A 20,291-nucleotide genomic window follows, 5' to 3' on the forward strand; every position below is an offset into this window, starting at 1 on the left:
AATCGCAAGTTCCGAGAACGGAACTTGACCCGGCGTTGACGTAGTGGAGCTGAAACTTGAACCACCCTGGGAGGCAGTGACCAGAGATATGCGCAACCCATATCTCTATTGCGCAGGGCTCCTTCCCTCTCTCTCGCTAGCGGCTATGTAACTGATTTTTTGACACACGCATTCAGTACCTATCCAAAATCTTCCTGCGTGTTGTGCTGAAAACAGCTCAAAACTACCAGAACACTTAAGGGGGCATGCGGACAAAATAGAAGGTCGTTTTATTCGAAAAATGTCGTGTTTTATAGTGCCCATAGCACTTCTACAGTAGAAAATAATGCTGTATTGACTGAGTAATTAATCAGTTTAAATTAAAATTTTGATTCTACCGCCAAATTGCGTTTTCGCGACGTCAGCAATGAAGTCATAAGTGCGCGTATTCAAACAAACTTCCACTGCGTCATTCGGCTGTGCAGCGTTGCTTGCCGCCAGTCCTCAATCATCGATCATCATCATCACGGACTGTCGTCTGCCGTTGCTTTGTTTTTGACCGTATTGACACCTGGCTTGTTTTTGTTAGTGGAGGAAGTAATCGTTTCGTGAAACATGGGGTATTCTCGACGAACAGGCTCACGTAAGACAACGTCGCTTACGCCAGTCGGCCAGTGTCGCGTAAGGCAACTCCGAAGCGACAGAGTGCTGTGCAGCTAAAACAAGCATAGCGCGCCCAGTACCAACAGCTGCAGTGCGCATCGGTGCTTCTGTGTTTACGTGTATTCTCGTAAGTTTCATTGTTTACCGCACCATTATTACTGCTACAAAATGAATATGCATGACATTTAAGCGCAAGTAGCTCGCTCGGCAAGCTTATAAGCTGTGCCTAATTTGCGTTTGTTTTTGCCGACCTCATCCAATTGCGCAGCTGGGCACATATGACATCATAGGTTCTGTTGCGGGAAATGAGCTAGTGGGTCGCATGGTCCTTCTATTTTTTCCTAACTATATAGCTTATTTGAGCGAAGTGTGTGCCAAAAGTGGTGTCAGTATGGTTCTCACGAGGCAATCTTTAGAATTAACCAAACGTGTTTTGTCTGCATGGTTCTTTAAACACTCTTTATGCTGCAGTGATTGCGAAAACACGAATTGGAGAGCTCGCTTGTCGTCTCATTGTTATTATAAACTGTTACAGCTTGAGCCTCTTTCTTCTATCGGCTACTATAACTCAGCACACACCTGTATACGCATTGCCAATCAGAGCTGACATTTAGTGGGGACATCATTTGCTACTTGTCCAATGCAAATGGTGTAATTAGAATGCTCTTATTATGTCGCGCAAGTCGCAAGCCGCACTTTGAGCGTTTCATCCAGCACAGTACTCTTCTACACCCTTTTTGACTAAAAGGGTGTGGAAAAAGGGTGTTGGGAGGCCTTCACACCCTTTTTCTTGAATCTCAATACCCTTTTCTAGCTCTACACCCTTTTTCTGTAAAAAAAAAGTGTTGATCAACTTCAACACCCTTGGTGTTTCTTAAGGTGTTGAAAGGGTGTGGAAAAGGTGTTCAGCTGTTCATTGAATAAGGCTGTGTTTGGATGCATAATAGCACTGTAAAGAAGAAGACATCCCCTCATATACTTCTCTACTCGCACGAAATTTTCAAACGCAAAAAAAAATGATCGCTCGTATGCAATGATCGCTCGTTTCCATATGCGGTGCACCTCATGCCCCAAGTTTAGCTTTGGCACGCGAAACACCGATTTGAAAGGGTGTTTACCGACTGCAACACGCTTGGCTTTGTGCAGGTTGTTGAAACGGTGTAAAATAGGTGTTCAGTTGCAAAAAAAGAACAGCGGAGTGGGGGGTCGACCTTATTTCTTCTCGTTGATTGATTGATTGTAGGGTTTAACGCGCCGACGCAACGCAGGCGATGAGGCGCGCCGTAGTGGAGGGCTCCGTATTAATTTTGGCCACCTGGGGATCTATAACGTGCGCAGAAATCTCGTACACACGGGCGTTTTTGCTTTTCGCCTCCATCAGAAAAGCGGCTGCCGCGGCTGGGAAACGAACCCGAGAACTCGTGCTCAGCAGCAGAACGCCTTAGCCACTGAGCCACCGCGGCGGGTTTATTTCTTCTCGTGTTGCTAAGTTTTGTTATGCTTGCTAAGCTTGCAATGTTCTTGTTGAGCTAGGATGACCCCTGAGGGGTGAAGTCAAGTTTAACCGGATTTTACAAGGCTGTTCCAGTGTGTCCCCCCCCCCCACCACTGCTAGGGGACTAGGGGATCCAGGGGGGAAACAAACTAGGTCGGCCCCCAGGTATGCTGTTTCTCCAGCCTCGCACGACTATTGCAAGCTGCGGCAATTTTTTTCGTCTTTTAGAATACAAAAAAGACTAGTACCTTTGAAATGGTATAGTAAGAGGTGCGCATACGCATAAGCCCCTTGGGCTCACACTCTAACAAGCTCGAAAGCCGACTTCACTGTTATAATACCCTATCTGTGGTGGTGCACCCTTTACAGGTGCCGCAGTTCTTTTTCTTTGTATTTTTTTGCTAACGCCACCGAAACTAGCTCAAGCTTAACGAACTTCACTGGTAATAAATTATGCCAATTGATATTGCATTAAACATCGTAAGGTACAAAACACCCCCTGCTTGTAAAATGTTCAGTCAACCCGTGTAAACAGGTACAAAATGCCGCCTAAGTTGGAGGTCTCTTCACCTTTTTTCTTAGTTGGCGGTCTTTTCTTACACCCTTTTTCTTACACCCTTTTTCTTTACGCCCTGTTTCTTAGTTTCCAACACCCTAACTTGTAGCTTTACACCCTTCCGGACCACTTTGCTACAAACTCCTACTCTTCCCAAGCCCTGAGAGGGCATGGTAGATTCCCGTTTTATTTTTCAAGATTCAGAAGAACACAGGCATCTACATGCAAGTGTAGCAAGGATATAGAGAACTTTGATCATTATCTAACAGAATGCCCACTCTTAATAAATGAAAGGAAAAGACTCGTTAAAAAACTAAGAGAACACTTATAGAACAGAAAACCGGAAACAATTAAGAAAGAGGAAACAAGATTAATTTTAGATGAGATGGTTTTAAAAATTAACGAATTCATTCTACAAGCATAGGAATAGACCAAACATAACACAACACCAACACGATCAATCACGACAATATAAAAGATGGGATATGATACGGGGATGGAGCAGAAACTCCATATTAGTGAGGCTTCCTCCGCCCACATCTCCAGTCATTCCCTTCTTACACCATAACAACACAAGGAAACCAAGCAGAACACCAACAACACATAATCACAAACCATCAGGCGTAGCAGATCTATATACCCGGTCAAGTCAGGTCATGAACAAATCATGAAGAACAAGATCAACAAACCTAATCGAAGAATGAAGAATCAAGTAAAGTTCAAGAACAGTAACAAACAAGACAAGACGTCTACCAAGGATCCAAGTAGATAGTGAAGATCAATTTTTAGAACGAAGTGTTCTGAAGGTTTACTGTTTGTTATTTTTCTTTTAATACTTGTAGAGTTTTCTGATTTTTCGTTTCGAACAAGGAAATTTTCTTTTCATGTTCAAAAAAAAAGCCCGCTAATAGTTTTCCCATTCCCGGGCGGTGGTCGCTGATCTATCTTCTCTTCCCCATTACCCCTTCCTTTTCCTGCCCCAACCACCTTTGTACCACTACCTCAACCCATATTTCTACCCCCTCCGCTTCTCTTTCTCTCCCTGCGATACATATGTGGTGCAGGCTGGGAACCTCTTTCCCTTTCACCGTCACCCTTCTGGGAAAAAGGGTGTTGCAATAATGAACACCCTTTTTGAGGGGTGTTGAGGTGGCGGGAATATTTGTTTCGCATTTAGTAAAATTCTACAATTTATGAAACACAAAAACTGCTTCGTAATTAAAAAAATTTGCAAACCCGCTTGTTGATTTCCATATTCTCATAGTAAAATCGATACTTCCAAAATTAGCACTAAAATATGTTTTTGCGACAAGTCCACCGACTCGATCGGGGGGCTTTCCTCTGCTGGATATAAAAGCAAGTACAGCACACGTATTACTAAGGAAGCATGTACTCCCTGTACCGCTTGCATCCCGTTGGTTTTCTTGCTCAATTCATATGTGTTCCAAGTGTAACTTGTGCGTATTGACTGTTTGTGTTGAATGCTGCGTTCTCAGTCGATTCACATTGCAACTGCGCATGTCATCACCTTAAAAAATGGGTGTGACATTCAACACCCTTTTTTTAGGTTTTTGAGCATTCTCAGTACCCTTTTTAAGGGTGTTAAGCTCAACACCCTTTTTTCATCTCTACACTCCTTTTTTGCAGCACCTGCTTTTAAGGGCGTTAGCCACGGGAAAATATGTTTACACCCTTATCGCAAAAAAGGGTGTAAAAAAGTTTAGTGTGAGTAGCCGTACAGAGGACGTAAGATTTTAGTGAGCGCGTGAAGACAGCTCACGGGTGTACTCCCCCACCTTCTCCCGCTCCCCCTCTTAAACATATGAGGGGAACCGCCGGTGATGTGTGAGCACCTGGACGGGAAGGACTCCGGGCAAAACGTCGCTCCAAGATACCTTCAAGAGGAAGGAAACATCGTTTCTTCGGGCAGTCGGCCATGTTTGGTGTGCTGTTCTTCGGTCATTTTCTTCCATCGTTTCGGCCGAATTGGCCATTAAAAAGACCGATTTGTCCAGGTAATATTGATGCTAATTTGATCGCAAATTTCAGAGAAATAGTCGAGGTATTAAAGAAAACACATAATGCAGTGGCGATTTCCCAGAAATATTCCGGCAATTTTTATATGGTGTCGCAGAGTGTTGTTTGTGTGATCGACGGCCCCCGCTAGGAAATTTGTCAGGGTGATTGTAGGGTAATCTCTACTTCCGTTTGATTGCATCACTTGAATGTTAAGGAACAGTTAACACACCGATAACTACATGTGTAGTGCTGATTTATATAACTCCGCTCCTGCCCATATTACGTCACTGTATAGCGAAATTTCAAAGTTCTTGAGCATTTCTTGCTTTTGCCCGTCTTTCGTGGCTGGAATGGAGTTGAGGGAGTGCCAAAAGACGATTTCTTTGCAACTGAAGACAGTTGTTTTAAATGCAGAGCACTTTAGGGGCCCGCCATGTCATCATAGCTCGCTCGCGGGACCCACAATAACACGGTTAGGCGGGTCAGTTGGTATTCTAAATTCATGGCTGTAATTTTTGCGCAACTTTAGACGGAGACAGACACAAAAAGGGACACGAAGACCAGCGCAGTCTTCGCTGGTCTTCGTGTCCCTTTTTGTATCTGTCTCCGTCTAAACGCGGGACCCAAGTAGAGCCACATGGCGTTCTGTCGTCGCGGCATCCCACAGAGGCTTCGAAAGCCAAGCGGTTTATATAGTCACAAGCGTTCGAAACTCGGCAACCGCTTCCGCTAGCGCTAAGAAAACTGCAGGTATATTTGAGGCAAGATATACGTAATTAACCGGCAGCGCCCGCGTTCATTTTGTTAGGAACGTTGTTTTGGTTGGTTCTTACGATATTAAGCGAAACAAAAATGGCAGTGCAACGCCGGCACGTGCGGGAGGAAAAGCAAGCGCAAAAATAACAGAACGCACGGTGGTGCAGTTTCAGGCAGGGTATGCGCGAGCACTATGAAGGCGGGGAATTTGAACTTTTGAGGCGGGAAAATTTGAGGCGGGAAAATTGGACAAAACTCCGTTTCGTTCATTAAGATCAGAGGGAGACAAGGCGAAAAAAGCGCGATGGATGGTAGCAGTGAGCGGATAACGTCACTGCAGCCCATTTTGGCGAATCAATTCCGACTGCTCACGTTGAGTGGAATGGCTTGAATTTTTCTTGCCTTTATGCCCTGTTTAACTAATGCTCTCTGTTGAAAAGCCTGTTTAGTTCTTGATATCAGTGATGACGCTTCGATAATTTTGCGAAAGGGTTCAGAGCACCCGCATGCCCTGTACCGTTCTTCAGATTGTGCCACTCTTTATTTACAGCAAGCACTTTCTGCTTACGGTATTTCAAGAGCGACAGGGAAAGAACTGTAACCGGGTGACCGAGTCTAGATTACAGAGAAGTGTTTAAAAGTGCCTAGACTCGCGCCAGTAGTTAATGCCTGGGTGACTATTCAAAAATTTCTCTCAGAATTTTGGCGTACTTTAGAGATCCCCAGGTGTTCAGTAATCAGTAGCAGGTGTAACTTCGTCACGTTAAACCCTGAAAATCTAAAATGAAAAACGGCTCACAGTGAGGAACGGAACCTCCCTCCAAACTTAACAGGTCCCGATGTGCGCGACTTGGGAACCAGAGGAAATATAAAGACGCCAATGTGTGTCAGGGACGTAAAAAGACACTGAAGTGAATTTTCCTGTCTTGATTGATTGTAGGCTTTAACGCGCCGACGCAACGGAGGCGATGAGGCGCGCTGTAGTGGAGGGCTCCGGATTAATTTTGACCACCTGGGTATCTTTAACGTGCGCCGAAATCTCGCGCACACGGGCGTTTTCGCTTTTCGCCTTTATCAGAAAAGTGGGCGCCGCAGCCGGGAATCGAAACCGCGACCTCGTGCTCGGTAGCACAACGCCTTAGCCACTGAGCCACCGCGGCGGGTGAATTTTCCTGTCTTGTCATTTGCTGCGTTGTATAGTTAGTTTTCTATAACAAATAATTCAACTGCGTAGGTGAAGTGTACAAACTTTGCTTATATGTAATTAGTGGCAGAAGTCTAAACAACATGCGTAGTTCCAGGATTTCACACCGACTACCGTAACGACGATGTTTTAATTGGCACTGCAATTTCTTGGAATCTCAGCTTCCAAAATTATGATGTCATGTCCTTTATGTCGAATATCGACGTTTCTTTTGTTGACGCACAGACCCTAAGGGCCGAACGGGGCAGCATTAGGCTAAACTTGCCCCCACAAACCTGTTGGTGCGTAGTGTTATGACTCACTGGCGCCATGTTTGCGCGGGTCAGTCGCCCGCCGGTCGACCACCCCACCGCTTGTCGACGGAAACGAAAGGAGGCCGACACGACGCCGCGGCGGCCACTGATTGACAGCGGCTTTTGAGCGGCGTTGAGTGTTGTTGCCCCAAAAGGGATTAAGGAGCCGCCGGTCTTCCCCCGGCCTAAGCAACTGAACGCGTGTGCGCGTGAAAGCCCAGACGGCGACGACCGGACAATGGGACCCAGTGGCGGCGGCAGCACAGCGAAGAAGGCAGTGGCAATGGTCAAGCCATTAACCCTTCCCGGAGTGATTCCACGAACCTTGTTAATCTGTGCTGTTAGGCTCCCTGGGAACGCAGCGCGCGGCAGACACCAAAAGGATACGCGGCGCCCGCGCGTCTTCCGTTCTTCCCCTCTACTACAGGCTCCTGACGAGTGGCAAGGGTGTGTGTGTGTGTGCGTGTGCTGTGCATCTGCCGACATACCTGAAAGGCGTGTCCCTACCCGAGGGCGGTGCTTCACAGCGAGGAACGTACACATCACCATTGGTCCGCATTGTTTTGTATGGGGATCCCTAACCTAGGGAACTAGGAATCGGGGGTCAACAAAAAGGGCGTGCTGCGGCCCGCCAAGATCTGTCTTCTGTCTTCATCTCGACAACTCACTGTAAAAATGTAAATAAACCTGTTAAGTTTGCTCTAAGCTCTCCCCTAGTCCTGGCTCGACGGAGCGACGGCGACCGGCCCCGCTACCTGCAGACTGCGGTCGCTACAACTCGCTACAAGACGCAACAGTAGTCATAACAGACATGTTACCATCAATGTGGAGGGCAGTGCAAGGAAAGCGTTGTTTTCGAACGCAACTTGTTTAAAAAGCGGGTAAATAAGCGAAGCAAGTGGGAACATAGCTTGCACGCTCACGCCCTGTGACAATATCACCCTCTCTCTCTCTCTAACATGTTGCACTACAAATAAAGTACTGTTGCCCAATTCACAGGAACAATTTTTCTCACCCCAAATGGCTACATTGCCTATAATTTAACCCAGTATCCCACAGAAGGTGGATTTTATTCTCAGCCAGGCACCTTAATACACATCCCTATAGAACCCGCCCAGCCCTCCAGCCTCTTTCCTCCTGTCTTCTCTTCCGGAGCTGTGAAGACTTGGACCAGTGAAGACTTGGACACCTAGAATCTGCTGTACTCCAGGGAAAAGATTGCCAAATTGTCTCTAGGGCCCATAGACTAGCCAAACAGACCTATTATCCGCGAGATAAAGTTCTCTACTATCACCACTACTACTTGGACTATAAGCATCCGATAGGTTATTATGCTGCAGGAAGTGGACTCGGTTGGTGTGGTTGATGTGGCTTCCTACATTTATTTGGAGAGCGAAGGCCCGGTCAGAAGTGGGACCGGCGAAGACGAGCTAGCGCCCAGGTGCGTACTCGTGTTTGATCTCTCGCGTGTGGCGCGTGGAACTACTGACGCTGGCCCGGCACCGCTGACGATGAATGTGGCGCTGATGATTACGATGATGATGGTGTCCCTACAATGATATGGTAATTAGGCACTGTTTTCTACTCCACTCAGCGTCGCTTTGAAAAAGGCGGGAAGGCCGCAGTATTCGGCACACGGCAGACAAAGGGTTTCGTTCTTTCTCTATGGCGTCGTTATTGGGGTGCTGCGGTATGCTAGTTTATGCCACGCGGCACACAGAATCTTGGCAGATAAGGAACTTATACACGGAACACTTGCTATCCTATTGTTGTTTTAAGTGCGGAGTACGTAAGGAGCCCGGCTTGTCGTAGTTCGTCCGGGATCACGGCGTCATGCACGTAAACAAAGGCTTCGAAAAAATAATCGCTTCCACTGGTCTGGATTGAACCTGGGTCCCTCGCGTTACCAAACCGATGCCTCTCACATTGCGTCAGAGAGGCACACGTTGCTAGTATGCAAAATGCTTGGGTAATCTTTGCGCTGCGCCGCTGCCACGAACGCTGCCGTTTCTAGGCCACAAATAAGGGCACAATAATATAACATAACATAAGAAAACTTTATTGCAGAAGGTGGACACGTCGGTCAGTATGGGGAACAAAGGAAGGTGGGGGAGGGGAGTTTAAAGGTTACATTCGGCAGTCGACGGCTGAGGAGCGCGCGAACTCCAACAGAGACAGGAGCCTCTGCCGTGTAGTGGCGGGTTGGAGCGGCGTTGCCCAGTCCACAAGCCGTTGGACGCCGGGTGGGAGACACTTTGATAGGAATGCTTGATGGCCGGGACACGCCCACAACATGTGTTGCACAATAGTATAAAATAACAAAAATGTCATTATTAACGCATGAATAGCCCACATAAATGAAAACTCAATCCAGTACATCTTTATGGGCATTTTCAAGGGCTGCGGCGCCCTATGTTTACTACTTTCGGTATCAACGCCAAGCTGATATTGAAACTAGTCAATATAGGGCGCCACAGGCCTTCTACCGAATCACTGCTCAGAACTTGACAGCGTTCACCTTGGCTTAAACTAATTAAATGTTTTTAATGCGGTTGCAAAGCAGTACAGCAAATTACTGTTTCTTTCGATGTTTTTTGCCGTCAGTGCCGTTTAGAACAACGATAATTAACGATTCCACACTACCAAAGCACCCTCTTTCTGAAGGGTACTGGTGTTGATGTTTTCTCATATATATTGTATTAGGGTTAATACTGCGAATAACCGACAATTCCATGACGTTCTTGTGTGGTGGTAAATGAATATGGCACGTGAGACTTTACTGGACGCATGTTTTGTGGTCGATAATGAGGCACACATGCATTCCACCAAGAAGGAGGGGTAGGAATTGCTTGACAATGGCCTTTGGACTGCAGGGAAGAAGAAAGGAAACAACTATTTAGGTGGTATTATGGCCGCCTCGCAATCGAAGTGTCATAATATCAACTATGTCGCTATCGTGTTCGCTGTTGGTATTGTCCATTATTGAAAAGTGGTGACACATGCAAGGTGTTTGGTCATATTTTCTTGAGGCCATCGCAATTCCACAAAAGGTGGCGAATCGCGGTGACTTTGGAAACAGTTCGGCGAAAATTGCAGTTGAATGCTGTCGGTAGTACTGCTGACATTTCCGAAGGTGATGCCGTGGTGCTACGGTGCCGCTATTCGGCCTGAAATCCGGTGTGAGTTGTTCGCCTGTTCGGCCTCGGCACTTAGAAAAGGCTGCAGCTTAGTTCAGCCAACCTTGGATATGAAAAGCAAAAGCTTGGCTTAGCCTGGTTAAGCCTCGGTTTTATTTGGCTAACCTTTGATTTTAGCTGTAATATTGTAATATTCGTCCAAAGCATGACTTTGTTTACTCTTTCGGTCCCGCTTGCGATGTTTTCCGAGCAACAATAAACTTGAACTGAAACTAAAACTGAAACGGCGTGCCGGGCGTCATCCGCGTATTCGTCAGACGCTGCTTGGAGCCTAGGGAAGATGGCCCGTGGCCACACACTCATTCATTGCAAAGCTCGCATGTATGCGGAGAGTCACGGGGTCAGGTGCGAACCAGTTGCGGAGAGCGCATGCGCCAAGCCAGCGATGAACGCGGCCGTCGGTGGAGCTCGGCCGGCGAGTCATCTGATGCGTTACCCATGGCACGGCTCAGCTGCGGTGAACAGACGGTCAAGTTTACAGCGACGGTGAAAACGCCCGAGAAGATTCGTAAAACGTTGCTCTAAAACCTGAATGCCGAAGAGCGACCAACAAAAGTTTCCGGGGCCATCCAAGATATATATTATGAGTTGTGGATGTGAAAACATTAATGTCCGACTGAACTCCTCCACGAAAAGGAGCATGGCTCCGTTGTGACTGCTTTGCCGCTGGCTTGTCTCTAGGCACTGTCGGCTTGCCCACGAGGTTGAGCGCATATACGGGGGACATCATCTCCATGCTGGGACAGGCCCGCCACGACAAGGACGTGGCCTTCCTGCTCCTGCTGGACATGCTGTCGGCATTCGACATGGTAGCCCACGGGGCCATACTGGAGGCCCTGGATGGCATGGGTGTTGTGGGGAGCCTCGGAGGCTACATCCGGACATTCCTGCGTGACCGGACACTGCGGGTGAGGGTCGGCCAAGCGACCAGCAGTGTTCGAGACATCCGGTCCGGGGTGCCACAGGGGAGCGTGCTGAGCCCGTTCTTATTCAACTTGGTGCTGGCTCCTCCCCATACTGCATCCCTCCAGGCTTGCGATACCCGGTGGAGGTGGCGGTGTATGCTGACGACGTGGCACTCTGGACTCATGGCCCCACCAAATACTGCCACACAGTCAAGAGGTGCCTTAAGGATGCTCTGAGAACAGTTGCAGTCTTCCTCGAGAGCCATGGCCTGCAGCTGTCGGAGGCCAAAACACAGGCCCTTATGCTACACCCGGGAAGATGCAGGGCTCGACGGGCAACACCGCCCATCACACGCAACGGACGGCCTCTTCCCTGGCGGCTGACCGTGCAGTACCTGGGGCTGCTCATCGCCTTCCGGCTCACATGGCGGCCGGCCGGCAAGGCCCTCCGGGCACGCAGCGCACGGGTGCTCCAAGGGGTGCGGCAGCTTCTGGCTCGACGCAATGGCTGCTCACACCAAGTGGCGCAGCGCATGTTCCAAGGCATGGCTTCCGCAGCTCTGCTGTACGCGCTTCCACTCGCCTACCTGAGACCTTGACGCTGGCAGGAGCTAGAGATCGACCAGCGCCGCTCCATCCGCCTCTGCCTGGGCCTCCGCTCCACGTCCCCGGTGGCGGGCACTTACACAGAGGCGGGCACCTGGCCCATCGATATGCGACCCTGGCAGACGGGGCTGCGGCACATCCAGCGCCTGATGACCCCACGCGACGGGGCTGCGCTCCTGCAGAGGTTCCATAGCCGGCCCAACTCCAACATGGGAGTGCTGTTCACTATCTTCGGGTAGGGCATCAAGATGCCGAAGCGACCCCGCCTAGAGCCGCCACCACCAGACGTCGGGGGGGCCCTGCAGATCACCACGACCCTCCGCGGGGTCCGCAAAAAGTGGACCACACCAACCCAGGCCATCTGCACGAGGCGGCCACCTTGCTGCAAGACGAGCTGAGAAGCTACCTGAATCTCTTCACGGACGGCTCCGTCAAGCCCAGCACGGGTGAGGGGACGGATGTGTTCGTGGTGCCTGAGCCGGCAGCCAGCCGGAACTGCCGCCTGCCTTTCCGCACTTCTTCCACACGCGCGGAGCTGGCAGCGCTGCACCTGGCCGCCGACCTCCTCCTCCTCGAGAGAGAGAGAGAGAGAGAAAGGACTTTTATTGGTTATCCTGCACTATTGGTGAGAAGGATCACCGCACAGGGTTCCGCCCTCACCGTCGGCTGTTGGTGTTAAAGCCGATCCGGAGACAGGGCCGCGTCCGGCCGGAGGCGTCGGCGCTGGGGGGTCCGACCATTGACGTGATCGGGAAGCCGCCCGCGCTTCTGCCTGGCCAGAGCTGTCTCCAGCTGCTGGATCACAATGAGTTGGAGCTCCCTTGTCGGGGAGTTCATATTTTGCACGACATGTTGTGGTAGTTCCGGTGGGTAACCCCTCACTCTGTGTTCGTCACACCCCCACATTATGTGAGGCAGGTCCGCGCGCACCACACTACACACACAGCACACGTCACTCTGGTAGAGGTCCGGACAGAGGGGGCCCCAGAACCACACAGGGGCGGTGATCCTCACGGATTCCAGGACTGCCCTGCTGCGGCTGCACGCAGCCGACCAGCCCATCAACAGCAGCGGCTACCCGGAGCGCTCCCTTGCAGTGAAGCTGCACACTGTGGCTTCCCGTGGCTGCGACGTGCGGCTCCAATGGCGGCCGGGCCACAGTGGCATCCGGGGCAACGAGGGTGCCGACGCCCGAGCCAGGGAGGCCTATTAGAAGGGCGCCCCAGTTTCCCAAGACGTCACCGCCTTCGACGAGGCCAGCACCGCCCTGGCCCGCATGGTGAAGGCGATGCACCCCGACCTCCGTGTTGTGAGTGGCCTGGCACCAGAGCCGCTGCCTGCACGCATTAGAGGGGATGCCCGCTGCCTGCTTCTCCGCATGCGGCTCGACTGCTGCATTATGGCGGAGCGTCTGCATCGACACGGGCGCCAGAACTTTCCTAAATGTGGGGACTGCCCGGAACCAGAGACGCTGGAGCACCCACTCTGCTCCCCCCCCCCAGGCGAGTCCGAGAGCAGAGCTCCACCGAGCGCTCCAGCGTCGAGGCCTGCCCAGCGGGTGCATGGAGGACCTTGTGTTCCCGAAGGGGCCTGAGACAGCCCAAGGGGAAGTCTTCGCCCATCTGCTCCATTACCTGGAGACAACCGGCCTCACGCAGCGGTTGTAGCCCGGAGTGCAGTGCTCGGACTGATGCGCCCGGTCTGACAGCTCTCTAGACCTGACAGCTCTCTTTATACCTTTTTCTCTCTCTTTCCCTCTGTCTCTCTCCACTTTTTCCGGTCACTCCCGCTCTGCTTCCCTTCCCTTGCACTGGGTTGTATGCAGGTTAGCTCCCTGCCGAGCTCAAGATATCCCCCGTGACTTTCCTTTCCCTTTCCTCTTCCGCCAACCACAACCCCCGTGCGCTCATTTCATTCGTGCCCTATTTGTAAAGCACGCGCTGCGGTTCGTGTCCCCGCCGCCCATGACCGCTTTATACAGAAGCATAATCTACCACTGACGTTTCGCGATTTTCCGATTTCCTCTTTAAGGAACTTGTCCTCAGAGAACTTGTAAATGGGCTATCACTGTTGTTTCTGACGGCGGGTGTCGGCGCGTTGCTGACGGTGGCATTAGGCGTATTTGAGGCATTTTTCCTTGTCCTGTTTGTCGTACAACTGCACTCATTGTTGCCTACGACGTTCAGAACCACGCGATTGTATTTGTAGTGCTTCTGGTGCATGGCGGCTTTCCGTGCAGCGCCGCTGTCTGTATGCATTACAATGCTGCCCTCATCTTTTTTGGCTCCGTTAGAGTTGGCAGCTACCTCGACACTGTGTTTCTTCCCGTTGCTGTTTCTTCAGCACCGGATACGCACCTTTTCTTTCGGAGTTTCAGCATCCTGGTTCTCCATCGATGGCGGCTTAGTGTGGCAGACAACGGGACGCGTTGGCTGGTAACGCGTCTCGGCGATGTCCATTTTCCCACTGCGCAACACCGTGGTGAAAAACATTGGCCATCTATCTGCTCGCATCGCTGCAAATGTCGACGAAAGGCGATAGTCTTTTGCGGCATCTGCCGCGGAAATGCCTCCCTTTTATCCTCGGCCCACCTCTTACGTTCTTCCCCGCTTGTCTCGCTCCGCGCACCATAAACCAGAGGAGGTTTGCTAAAGTCAATTAGAAGTTCCCGCGGTCCACTGCTTGCTGGACACTTATTAGAACTTTACTTAAGGTTGTATTTGAAACGGCGCCACAAGGTCCGGCCTGCAGCGCTAGCCATTTTTGTATTTTTTGGTTAAAACATTCTTTCTCACGTGTCTTATTTATTTGCTATCGCGAAAACCAAGCACCCTAGTGCTTTAATTGAAGGAGCATTGAGAATACCACTTACGTAACCATAGTTTGCGTCAAATACGTATGCCTAATGTTTTCGTTTTGCTAAACAATGTTGACAAGTATGAAGTACATCTCCAGATTCTGTTGTTTGGGAATGCTTTGCATATATAAACATCTAGTTCAAGTATTCATTTAAATTGTAACCTGAACGCTGAATCGAGGGACACAGTGATATATGGTTGTATAGTTATAAAATAGAATTTCTCCTATACCGCACATAGTTAACTAACGTAATTGTTCTGACCATTTCAGTGCCTTTATACCATTGCATGCATTGTGCTTGTATGTTCTTTGTCTTGTACGTTTGTAGTGTAAGGTTTTGTGCTTATTGTCAAATAAACTCTTTCTAAAAGACAAACAGACATACATTGAGACCAAACTTTTCTGGTTTAAGTGGCTGAGAAAAGGCGATCGTCTTCAGATTATGGAACGTTTCTGTTGTTGAACAGGCTGTGTGCCACGGTTGGACGCTAAGGTGAAGCCCGACTGGACTGGGGCGAGTCATAAACTAGTACGCCGGGAATTCAATTATGTATGATTCCGCTTGACTGAATGTCGCTCCTGTGTACTGCGGCGAGGTGCTATATCATCGCTGCTGTATTTGGCAGCCAGCGGTGCTACCACGATTATCTTTTGCGCCGCCTAAGAGAACGACCCGGCAATGTAGTTTCAGATCATGAGCCCGTTTAATAAAGTGAAGTGACTAAGATGCCTGTATTCAGACACAGCAGTCCCGGGTACGAATGAGAGCATTGAAAATTTTCAAACCTAATTTTCAAGCATAACAAGCAATTTTTTAAGCATAGATTTTTTTTCAGATAGCGTGTTTATATTTACTTTTACAGTGGTTTCGTACAAAGCGAGAGTGTCAAATACTAAACGTTACCGACGGACAGACGGATTTCCTTGGTGAATCCGCATGAAAAGCTTAGGCACTTAAAAATGCATAACATAAGCACCCCCTCCCTTCCCCTTCCCCGCGCACGCAGAGGCATACACACGGGAACCCAAGAAAATACGCACAGCTGTGGAGCGCTACCTGCAGCCAATACTTTCTCGCACAGGTTCGGTATAATCCGCTCGGCGCCGCTTCTGAAGTGACGCCCAGGTAACGTCTAGCCTAACATCGTTTCCACCTGGCAGCTCCTGATTATAAAACTGTGCGATGTTGGTTCAACATGCAACGTTAGACGTTCAAAAATTCTAATTTATACTCAAAATGTCCTTTCACGATCCCGCATACACGCTAACGATTTAAACATAGGTTACGTTGTGGTAAAGGTATTTCTGTACAATTGTAGCATCAACAACAGGCAATCGTGAACAAGGTAGTGGCTTCAGTTTTAAAATTTATTGGGGTGAAGGCAGAAGTTTTCTAAATCACTTTGCCGTCATATAAACGGAGAAAAACAACGAACACACTTTTTTTCCTCAGGCGTGAACATCATTGGGTGCCCAAGCCACAGTGTTTGTAGAAAATTGATTCTCGGACTGCACCCGCCGCGGTGGCTGAGTGGCTAAGGCGTTGCGCTGCTGAGCACGAGGTCGCGGGTTCGATTCCCGGCCGCGGCGGCCGCTTTTCTGATGGAGGTGAAAAGCAAAAACGCCCTTGTGTACGAGATTTCGGCGCACGTTAAACATCCCCAGGTGGTCAAAATTAATCCGGAGCCCTCCACTATGGCGCGCCTCATCGCCTGCGTTGCGTCGGCGCGTTAAACCCCACAATCAATCAACGATTCTCGAACTGCGAAGTTAATTGTACAATGTGCGATATATTATGTCGTCTCTCAGCAGGGTTCAAAAGGGGTTTCAATGGTGAGTCTGAGATGCAGCGTTGCCGTCGAATTGTGCGGTGCCATAATCAGCAACGCCGATGGAAGTTTGGTATTTGAGGGCTGGTTTCATTGACATCAGCCGGGCGCTGGCGTCACAGCTTTGAGTGAACCCGAGGAGCTGTAGCTGCTGCTGTCAGTTATGTTCAGCTGTTGGAGCGCTAATCGCATTGGAAGATAGATTTGATAAAAATTAACCAGGGTGTCATATCAATGGTGAAAGTGGATGGCTGTGCCGTTTGCTATGAACCTCGACCTATCTCGTGCCGGCACAGAATTTTTAATCTGATATGAAATATTTACTTCCGAGCCCAATTCATGCCACTGTATTGAGGCCTCGGTGCAGAATCTTCCCAGAGAAGGGGCGGTTCGGACACTGGCGGCAGCAAGCCGGCTACCCCTCTCTTTGTAAGCCCGAGGACCGTCCCCGTCGCTACGGGCCGAGCCCCCATCTCGTTGTTAAACGAGAGCCACCGTACATACAGTCCAGAAGCGGGAAGGCCTGATCTAAAAAGACGTAAATTCAGACTCGTCTCTCTGCTTCTAAACTTAATGTACGGTTGCAGGTCCCGGAAACGTTTTCTGCTCCATGGCCGGCGCTTTTTGGCAGCTCGACAAGTGCTTTTGAAGGAGCCCATTGAGCATATGGGGCAAACCACTTCCAACATCCCACTCAGCTTAATTTTTGCGAAAACAAATTCTTGGCAGGCATTACGAGAGATTGGTATATGTATTTAGTCTGATCACTCTGCGACACGTCGGCTAAATTGCTAAGGTATCTATAATGATTGGGTAATTTGGTGTTTCATGATAGCAAAATTTGTTTCCCTCCCTTTTTTCTGGAGAATAAATTAATCTTTCAAAGCTCAATCGCTGTAAAGTCGATGATTTAAGCTTGACCGATCCCCCCTTATGGGTACGAGCCAAAAGCATCCAGGGCATCATTATCAACATCATCATCGCCATCATAATACTCACCACCATCATCATAATCACAACCATTCAAAGGGGCGAGCTCAACAGAAAAAGACAGCGGAATGCATTCGCTTTCGTGTGTTGGTTTTGTTTATAAGGCGGTTGCATGATGCGTCGCGCATCAACAAGCCAGCATGCGTCCTCTTGCCCTGCTCATGATTTTTACTGGTTGCCAACGTAAGAAAACGAGTGTCCGATAGAGTAAGAACGCAGAGTTTCGAGTGATGTTGGTGATTTTATTAGCAATGAATGTGGGTGATTTCTTAAACGCAAAAATGTAATACCACTTCACACACAAAAATGCATATGCCCGTCGAAGCCACGCTCAAATATTATACGAATAAACAAAGACACCGTCTTCGCCACCTAGAGGAAGTTGCATATCTTGCGTAATGTCTTTCGGCTCGTTTTGGCGTTCACGTAGACGTCGATGAAATTTCGCACATAGTGGGAGACCTTGGCGAAGTACAGCGGTTCATCTTCTTGGCCACACCGCTGCGGCCCGCCCACCACGATGCCATGCAGGGTCCACGTTCCATTGTTCCTGTGCACTACGGGGCCTCCGCTGTCACCCTAGAGAGAAAAAAGCCGGGAAAGGTATGTTGAAAACAATGACAATCCTTTACGGAAATGCATGTGCAAGTTTTTTTGTATACGCACTGTGGGTGCGGCTCAAAACGAAATGAACATCACATATTTTGTTGCTGTTACAACGCTGAGGAGCAGGAGATAAACAATCCTTTACCCGATCCGGAGCGCCCTTCAACAAGGTTATGGTCAGAGGCTGAACCTTGCGGCGTTGCACTTACACATGACAGGAACGAATGATGAACGCGCTTCGATAGAAACGAATGGTCGCACATTTAAAGAAAATCGATGCTCCTGATTCTTACGAGTTAGATATAGAAAAACTTTGAACGATTGGTGCAAAAATGCTTCGCTCTTAGAAACGGCTTTCGAGTAGTTTTTTCTGCATGGTAAAACAAAAACGAGCTCAAAATTTGGTAGTTGGGTGATTCCTTTGGTCATTCAATTTTTACAATAAGTTCGTTTATTGGAAACATCGCAAATATGTATAACGTTTGAAGAAATACGTTTTCCGAAGGAATAACTCGTTTGTCTGATATTTCCATTCAGAAACTGGCGCAGTTTAACAGGGAAGTAGATTTAGTGCGGAATAAATTTCGACCTATTTGTAGGCGCTGTTCAGAGAACAGCAAAACGGCATTTGCTAAAAGTTTTGTTGGGTAGTAAGAGGCGAGAGCAGCGAGGCTGTAACCTTCCTTGTATCTCCCCTGCTCCCCCACCCCCCTCGGCAGCAAACCTCAAAGTAGTTACCATAAAAATGACCTCCTGGCTGGTGTTTTTTTGCTTATCTTAGGTCTTGGGTGATTAAACTTTATCACGACACTGCATGGGTGGAACGTTGATGGATTTTCAGATATGGTGTATTGTAAGTGAGTGCATTATTATAAAACTGGCGGGCCTAGCCTTGCGCAATGTGTCGAAAATTGCTGCGCCCGAGTGGCACCTTTTAAAACTATTCGCAGCCAATGATTAAAACTCACACAGTTTGTGTCCAATGTTAGACATTTGGTCGAAAAATGTGTCTGCTCATGATTGAAGTACGTTCTACACGGCCAGTTTATTTTGAGGGCGCTGAATTCCCGGCAGTGATTCACAGCTTCACCTTATATAACGGTATACATCGCGACCATTAGCCGGTAAGTAACCGATATCTGCTTTATAATTACTGTAGAACTCCAGCAAAACGACCGCATCTATATTTCAGTCCGCCAACCGTGTGCAGGACGGCCCTAGGTACGGCGCTTATCGAATTGGTTCCACCAGTGTAGCCAGGGTACGGATACGCCCTTCCAGGGCCCCAACGCCTATTGCCTCATTTATTAACCCACCGGTCTTATTACAATGTCACGGTAAGTTAGACGCGCTTGTTGGGCGACTTTGTTGAGCGCCCTGCTGCTTTCCCCCTGCTGCACTATCTGGTGAAATGAACTATCACACGGGCTGAAGGCATAAAAAGCGCCACAGTTACCATGTGAACAGCTGATATAGCTACCCTTTTTCTGTGTTCGTAGACCAAATACTCCGGGCCCCTTATTTTCTGCAACGTTTTTTCAGGAAGATAGAACATTTAGCTAACGGAGGCAAATGGCCCGAAATTTATCAGTGGTGTCATCTTCTCATCATGGTCAACGCCTTGACACCAGCGACCATCCCTCGCTATGCAGAAAACCCCAACGCTTCAGTCAGCTTAAGCAGACATGGCGGATGGGGATTACAAACTCCTATAAAAGAAGTAAATATGCCAGGTTTTTCTGGGATCTCGAGATATTCGCAAGAAACGTTATTAGGCTTCGACTAATAAAAATAATTAGGAGCAGAGAAGAGAAAATTTTATGTGCACGGAGGCAGAAACGCGTCTGCCTGTAGCTCGTGTCAAAACTGTTTGACGATGTTTTGATAATGTTTCTACAGTGACTACATGCGCGTCATGGTAACATGTTCATGAACAGTCTTAAGAAGAACAACCATGGCGTAAAATGGTAACACTGCCGAAGTAATATATTATTTGTCTTTTAAACTTGATGTAAGATTTTGTAAATATGGAGTATACGAGATTTAAAGAAAATGGTGCAGCTTGCACTAGTAATGCAAGTCTGGAGGAACAGTGGAGCTGGGGGTCGGCCTAGCTTCTTCCGGCTTTGCGAAGTTTTGATAACGTTTGCTAGGTTTCGTTAAGTTTTGTGAGGTTTTGGGATTTTCTTGCTTAGCTAGGCCAAGTATCAAGGCGTCAGGCCAAGTTCAAGCTGCGTCATTTTGTTTTCCGTTTTAGTAGCGAAAAAAAGACTGTCGCTTTTAGAATGGTATAGTAATGGGGGGTTTTACGCATATGCCCCTTGTGCTCCCACC

At 48.7% G+C, this 20,291-nt stretch overlaps 2 protein-coding genes across 2 annotated transcripts in view; one reads left to right on the forward strand and one right to left on the reverse strand.

Annotated features, from left to right (window-relative positions):
* Nucleotides 1-10,968: 10,968 nt before the first annotated feature.
* LOC144146710 (uncharacterized) lies at nt 10,969-13,267 on the forward strand. The gene is made up of 6 exons (XM_077678638.1): nt 10,969-11,140; nt 11,194-11,519; nt 11,676-11,908; nt 11,959-12,119; nt 12,672-12,854; nt 12,909-13,267. Exons 1-6 carry the CDS (start codon nt 10,969-10,971, stop codon nt 13,265-13,267), a joined length of 1,434 nt encoding a protein of 477 aa, XP_077534764.1.
* A 4,334-nt stretch (nt 13,268-17,601) lies between these two features.
* The window catches only part of LOC144145618 (chymotrypsinogen A-like), a 29,146-nt gene continuing 26,456 nt past the window's right edge, over nt 17,602-20,291 (reverse strand). The window contains exon 6 of the mRNA XM_077677295.1: nt 17,602-17,930. Within this exon, the coding sequence (XP_077533421.1) occupies nt 17,724-17,930 (207 nt within the window). The 3' untranslated portion in view covers nt 17,602-17,723. The remainder of the gene's footprint in view (nt 17,931-20,291) is intronic.

The sequence above is a fragment of the Haemaphysalis longicornis genome, unplaced genomic scaffold (assembly GCF_048455015.1).
Source record: "Haemaphysalis longicornis isolate Haplotype H1 unplaced genomic scaffold, Haemaphysalis longicornis Haplotype H1 scaffold_7, whole genome shotgun sequence".
NCBI classification, from domain to species: Eukaryota; Metazoa; Arthropoda; class Arachnida; order Ixodida; family Ixodidae; genus Haemaphysalis; species Haemaphysalis longicornis.

Excerpts from the sequence above, each read along its gene's own strand:
- LOC144146710 (XM_077678638.1), top strand. The coding sequence starts at position 10,969 with ATGGTAGCCCACGGGGCCATACTGGAGGCCCTGGATGGCATGGGTGTT. Across the intron at positions 11,141-11,193 it reads GCCACAGGGGAGCGTGCTGA|GCTTGCGATACCCGGTGGAG; the intron begins GCCCGTTCTTAT and ends GCATCCCTCCAG. Across the intron at positions 12,855-12,908 it reads TGGCATCCGGGGCAACGAGG|ACGTCACCGCCTTCGACGAG; the intron begins GTGCCGACGCCC and ends CAGTTTCCCAAG.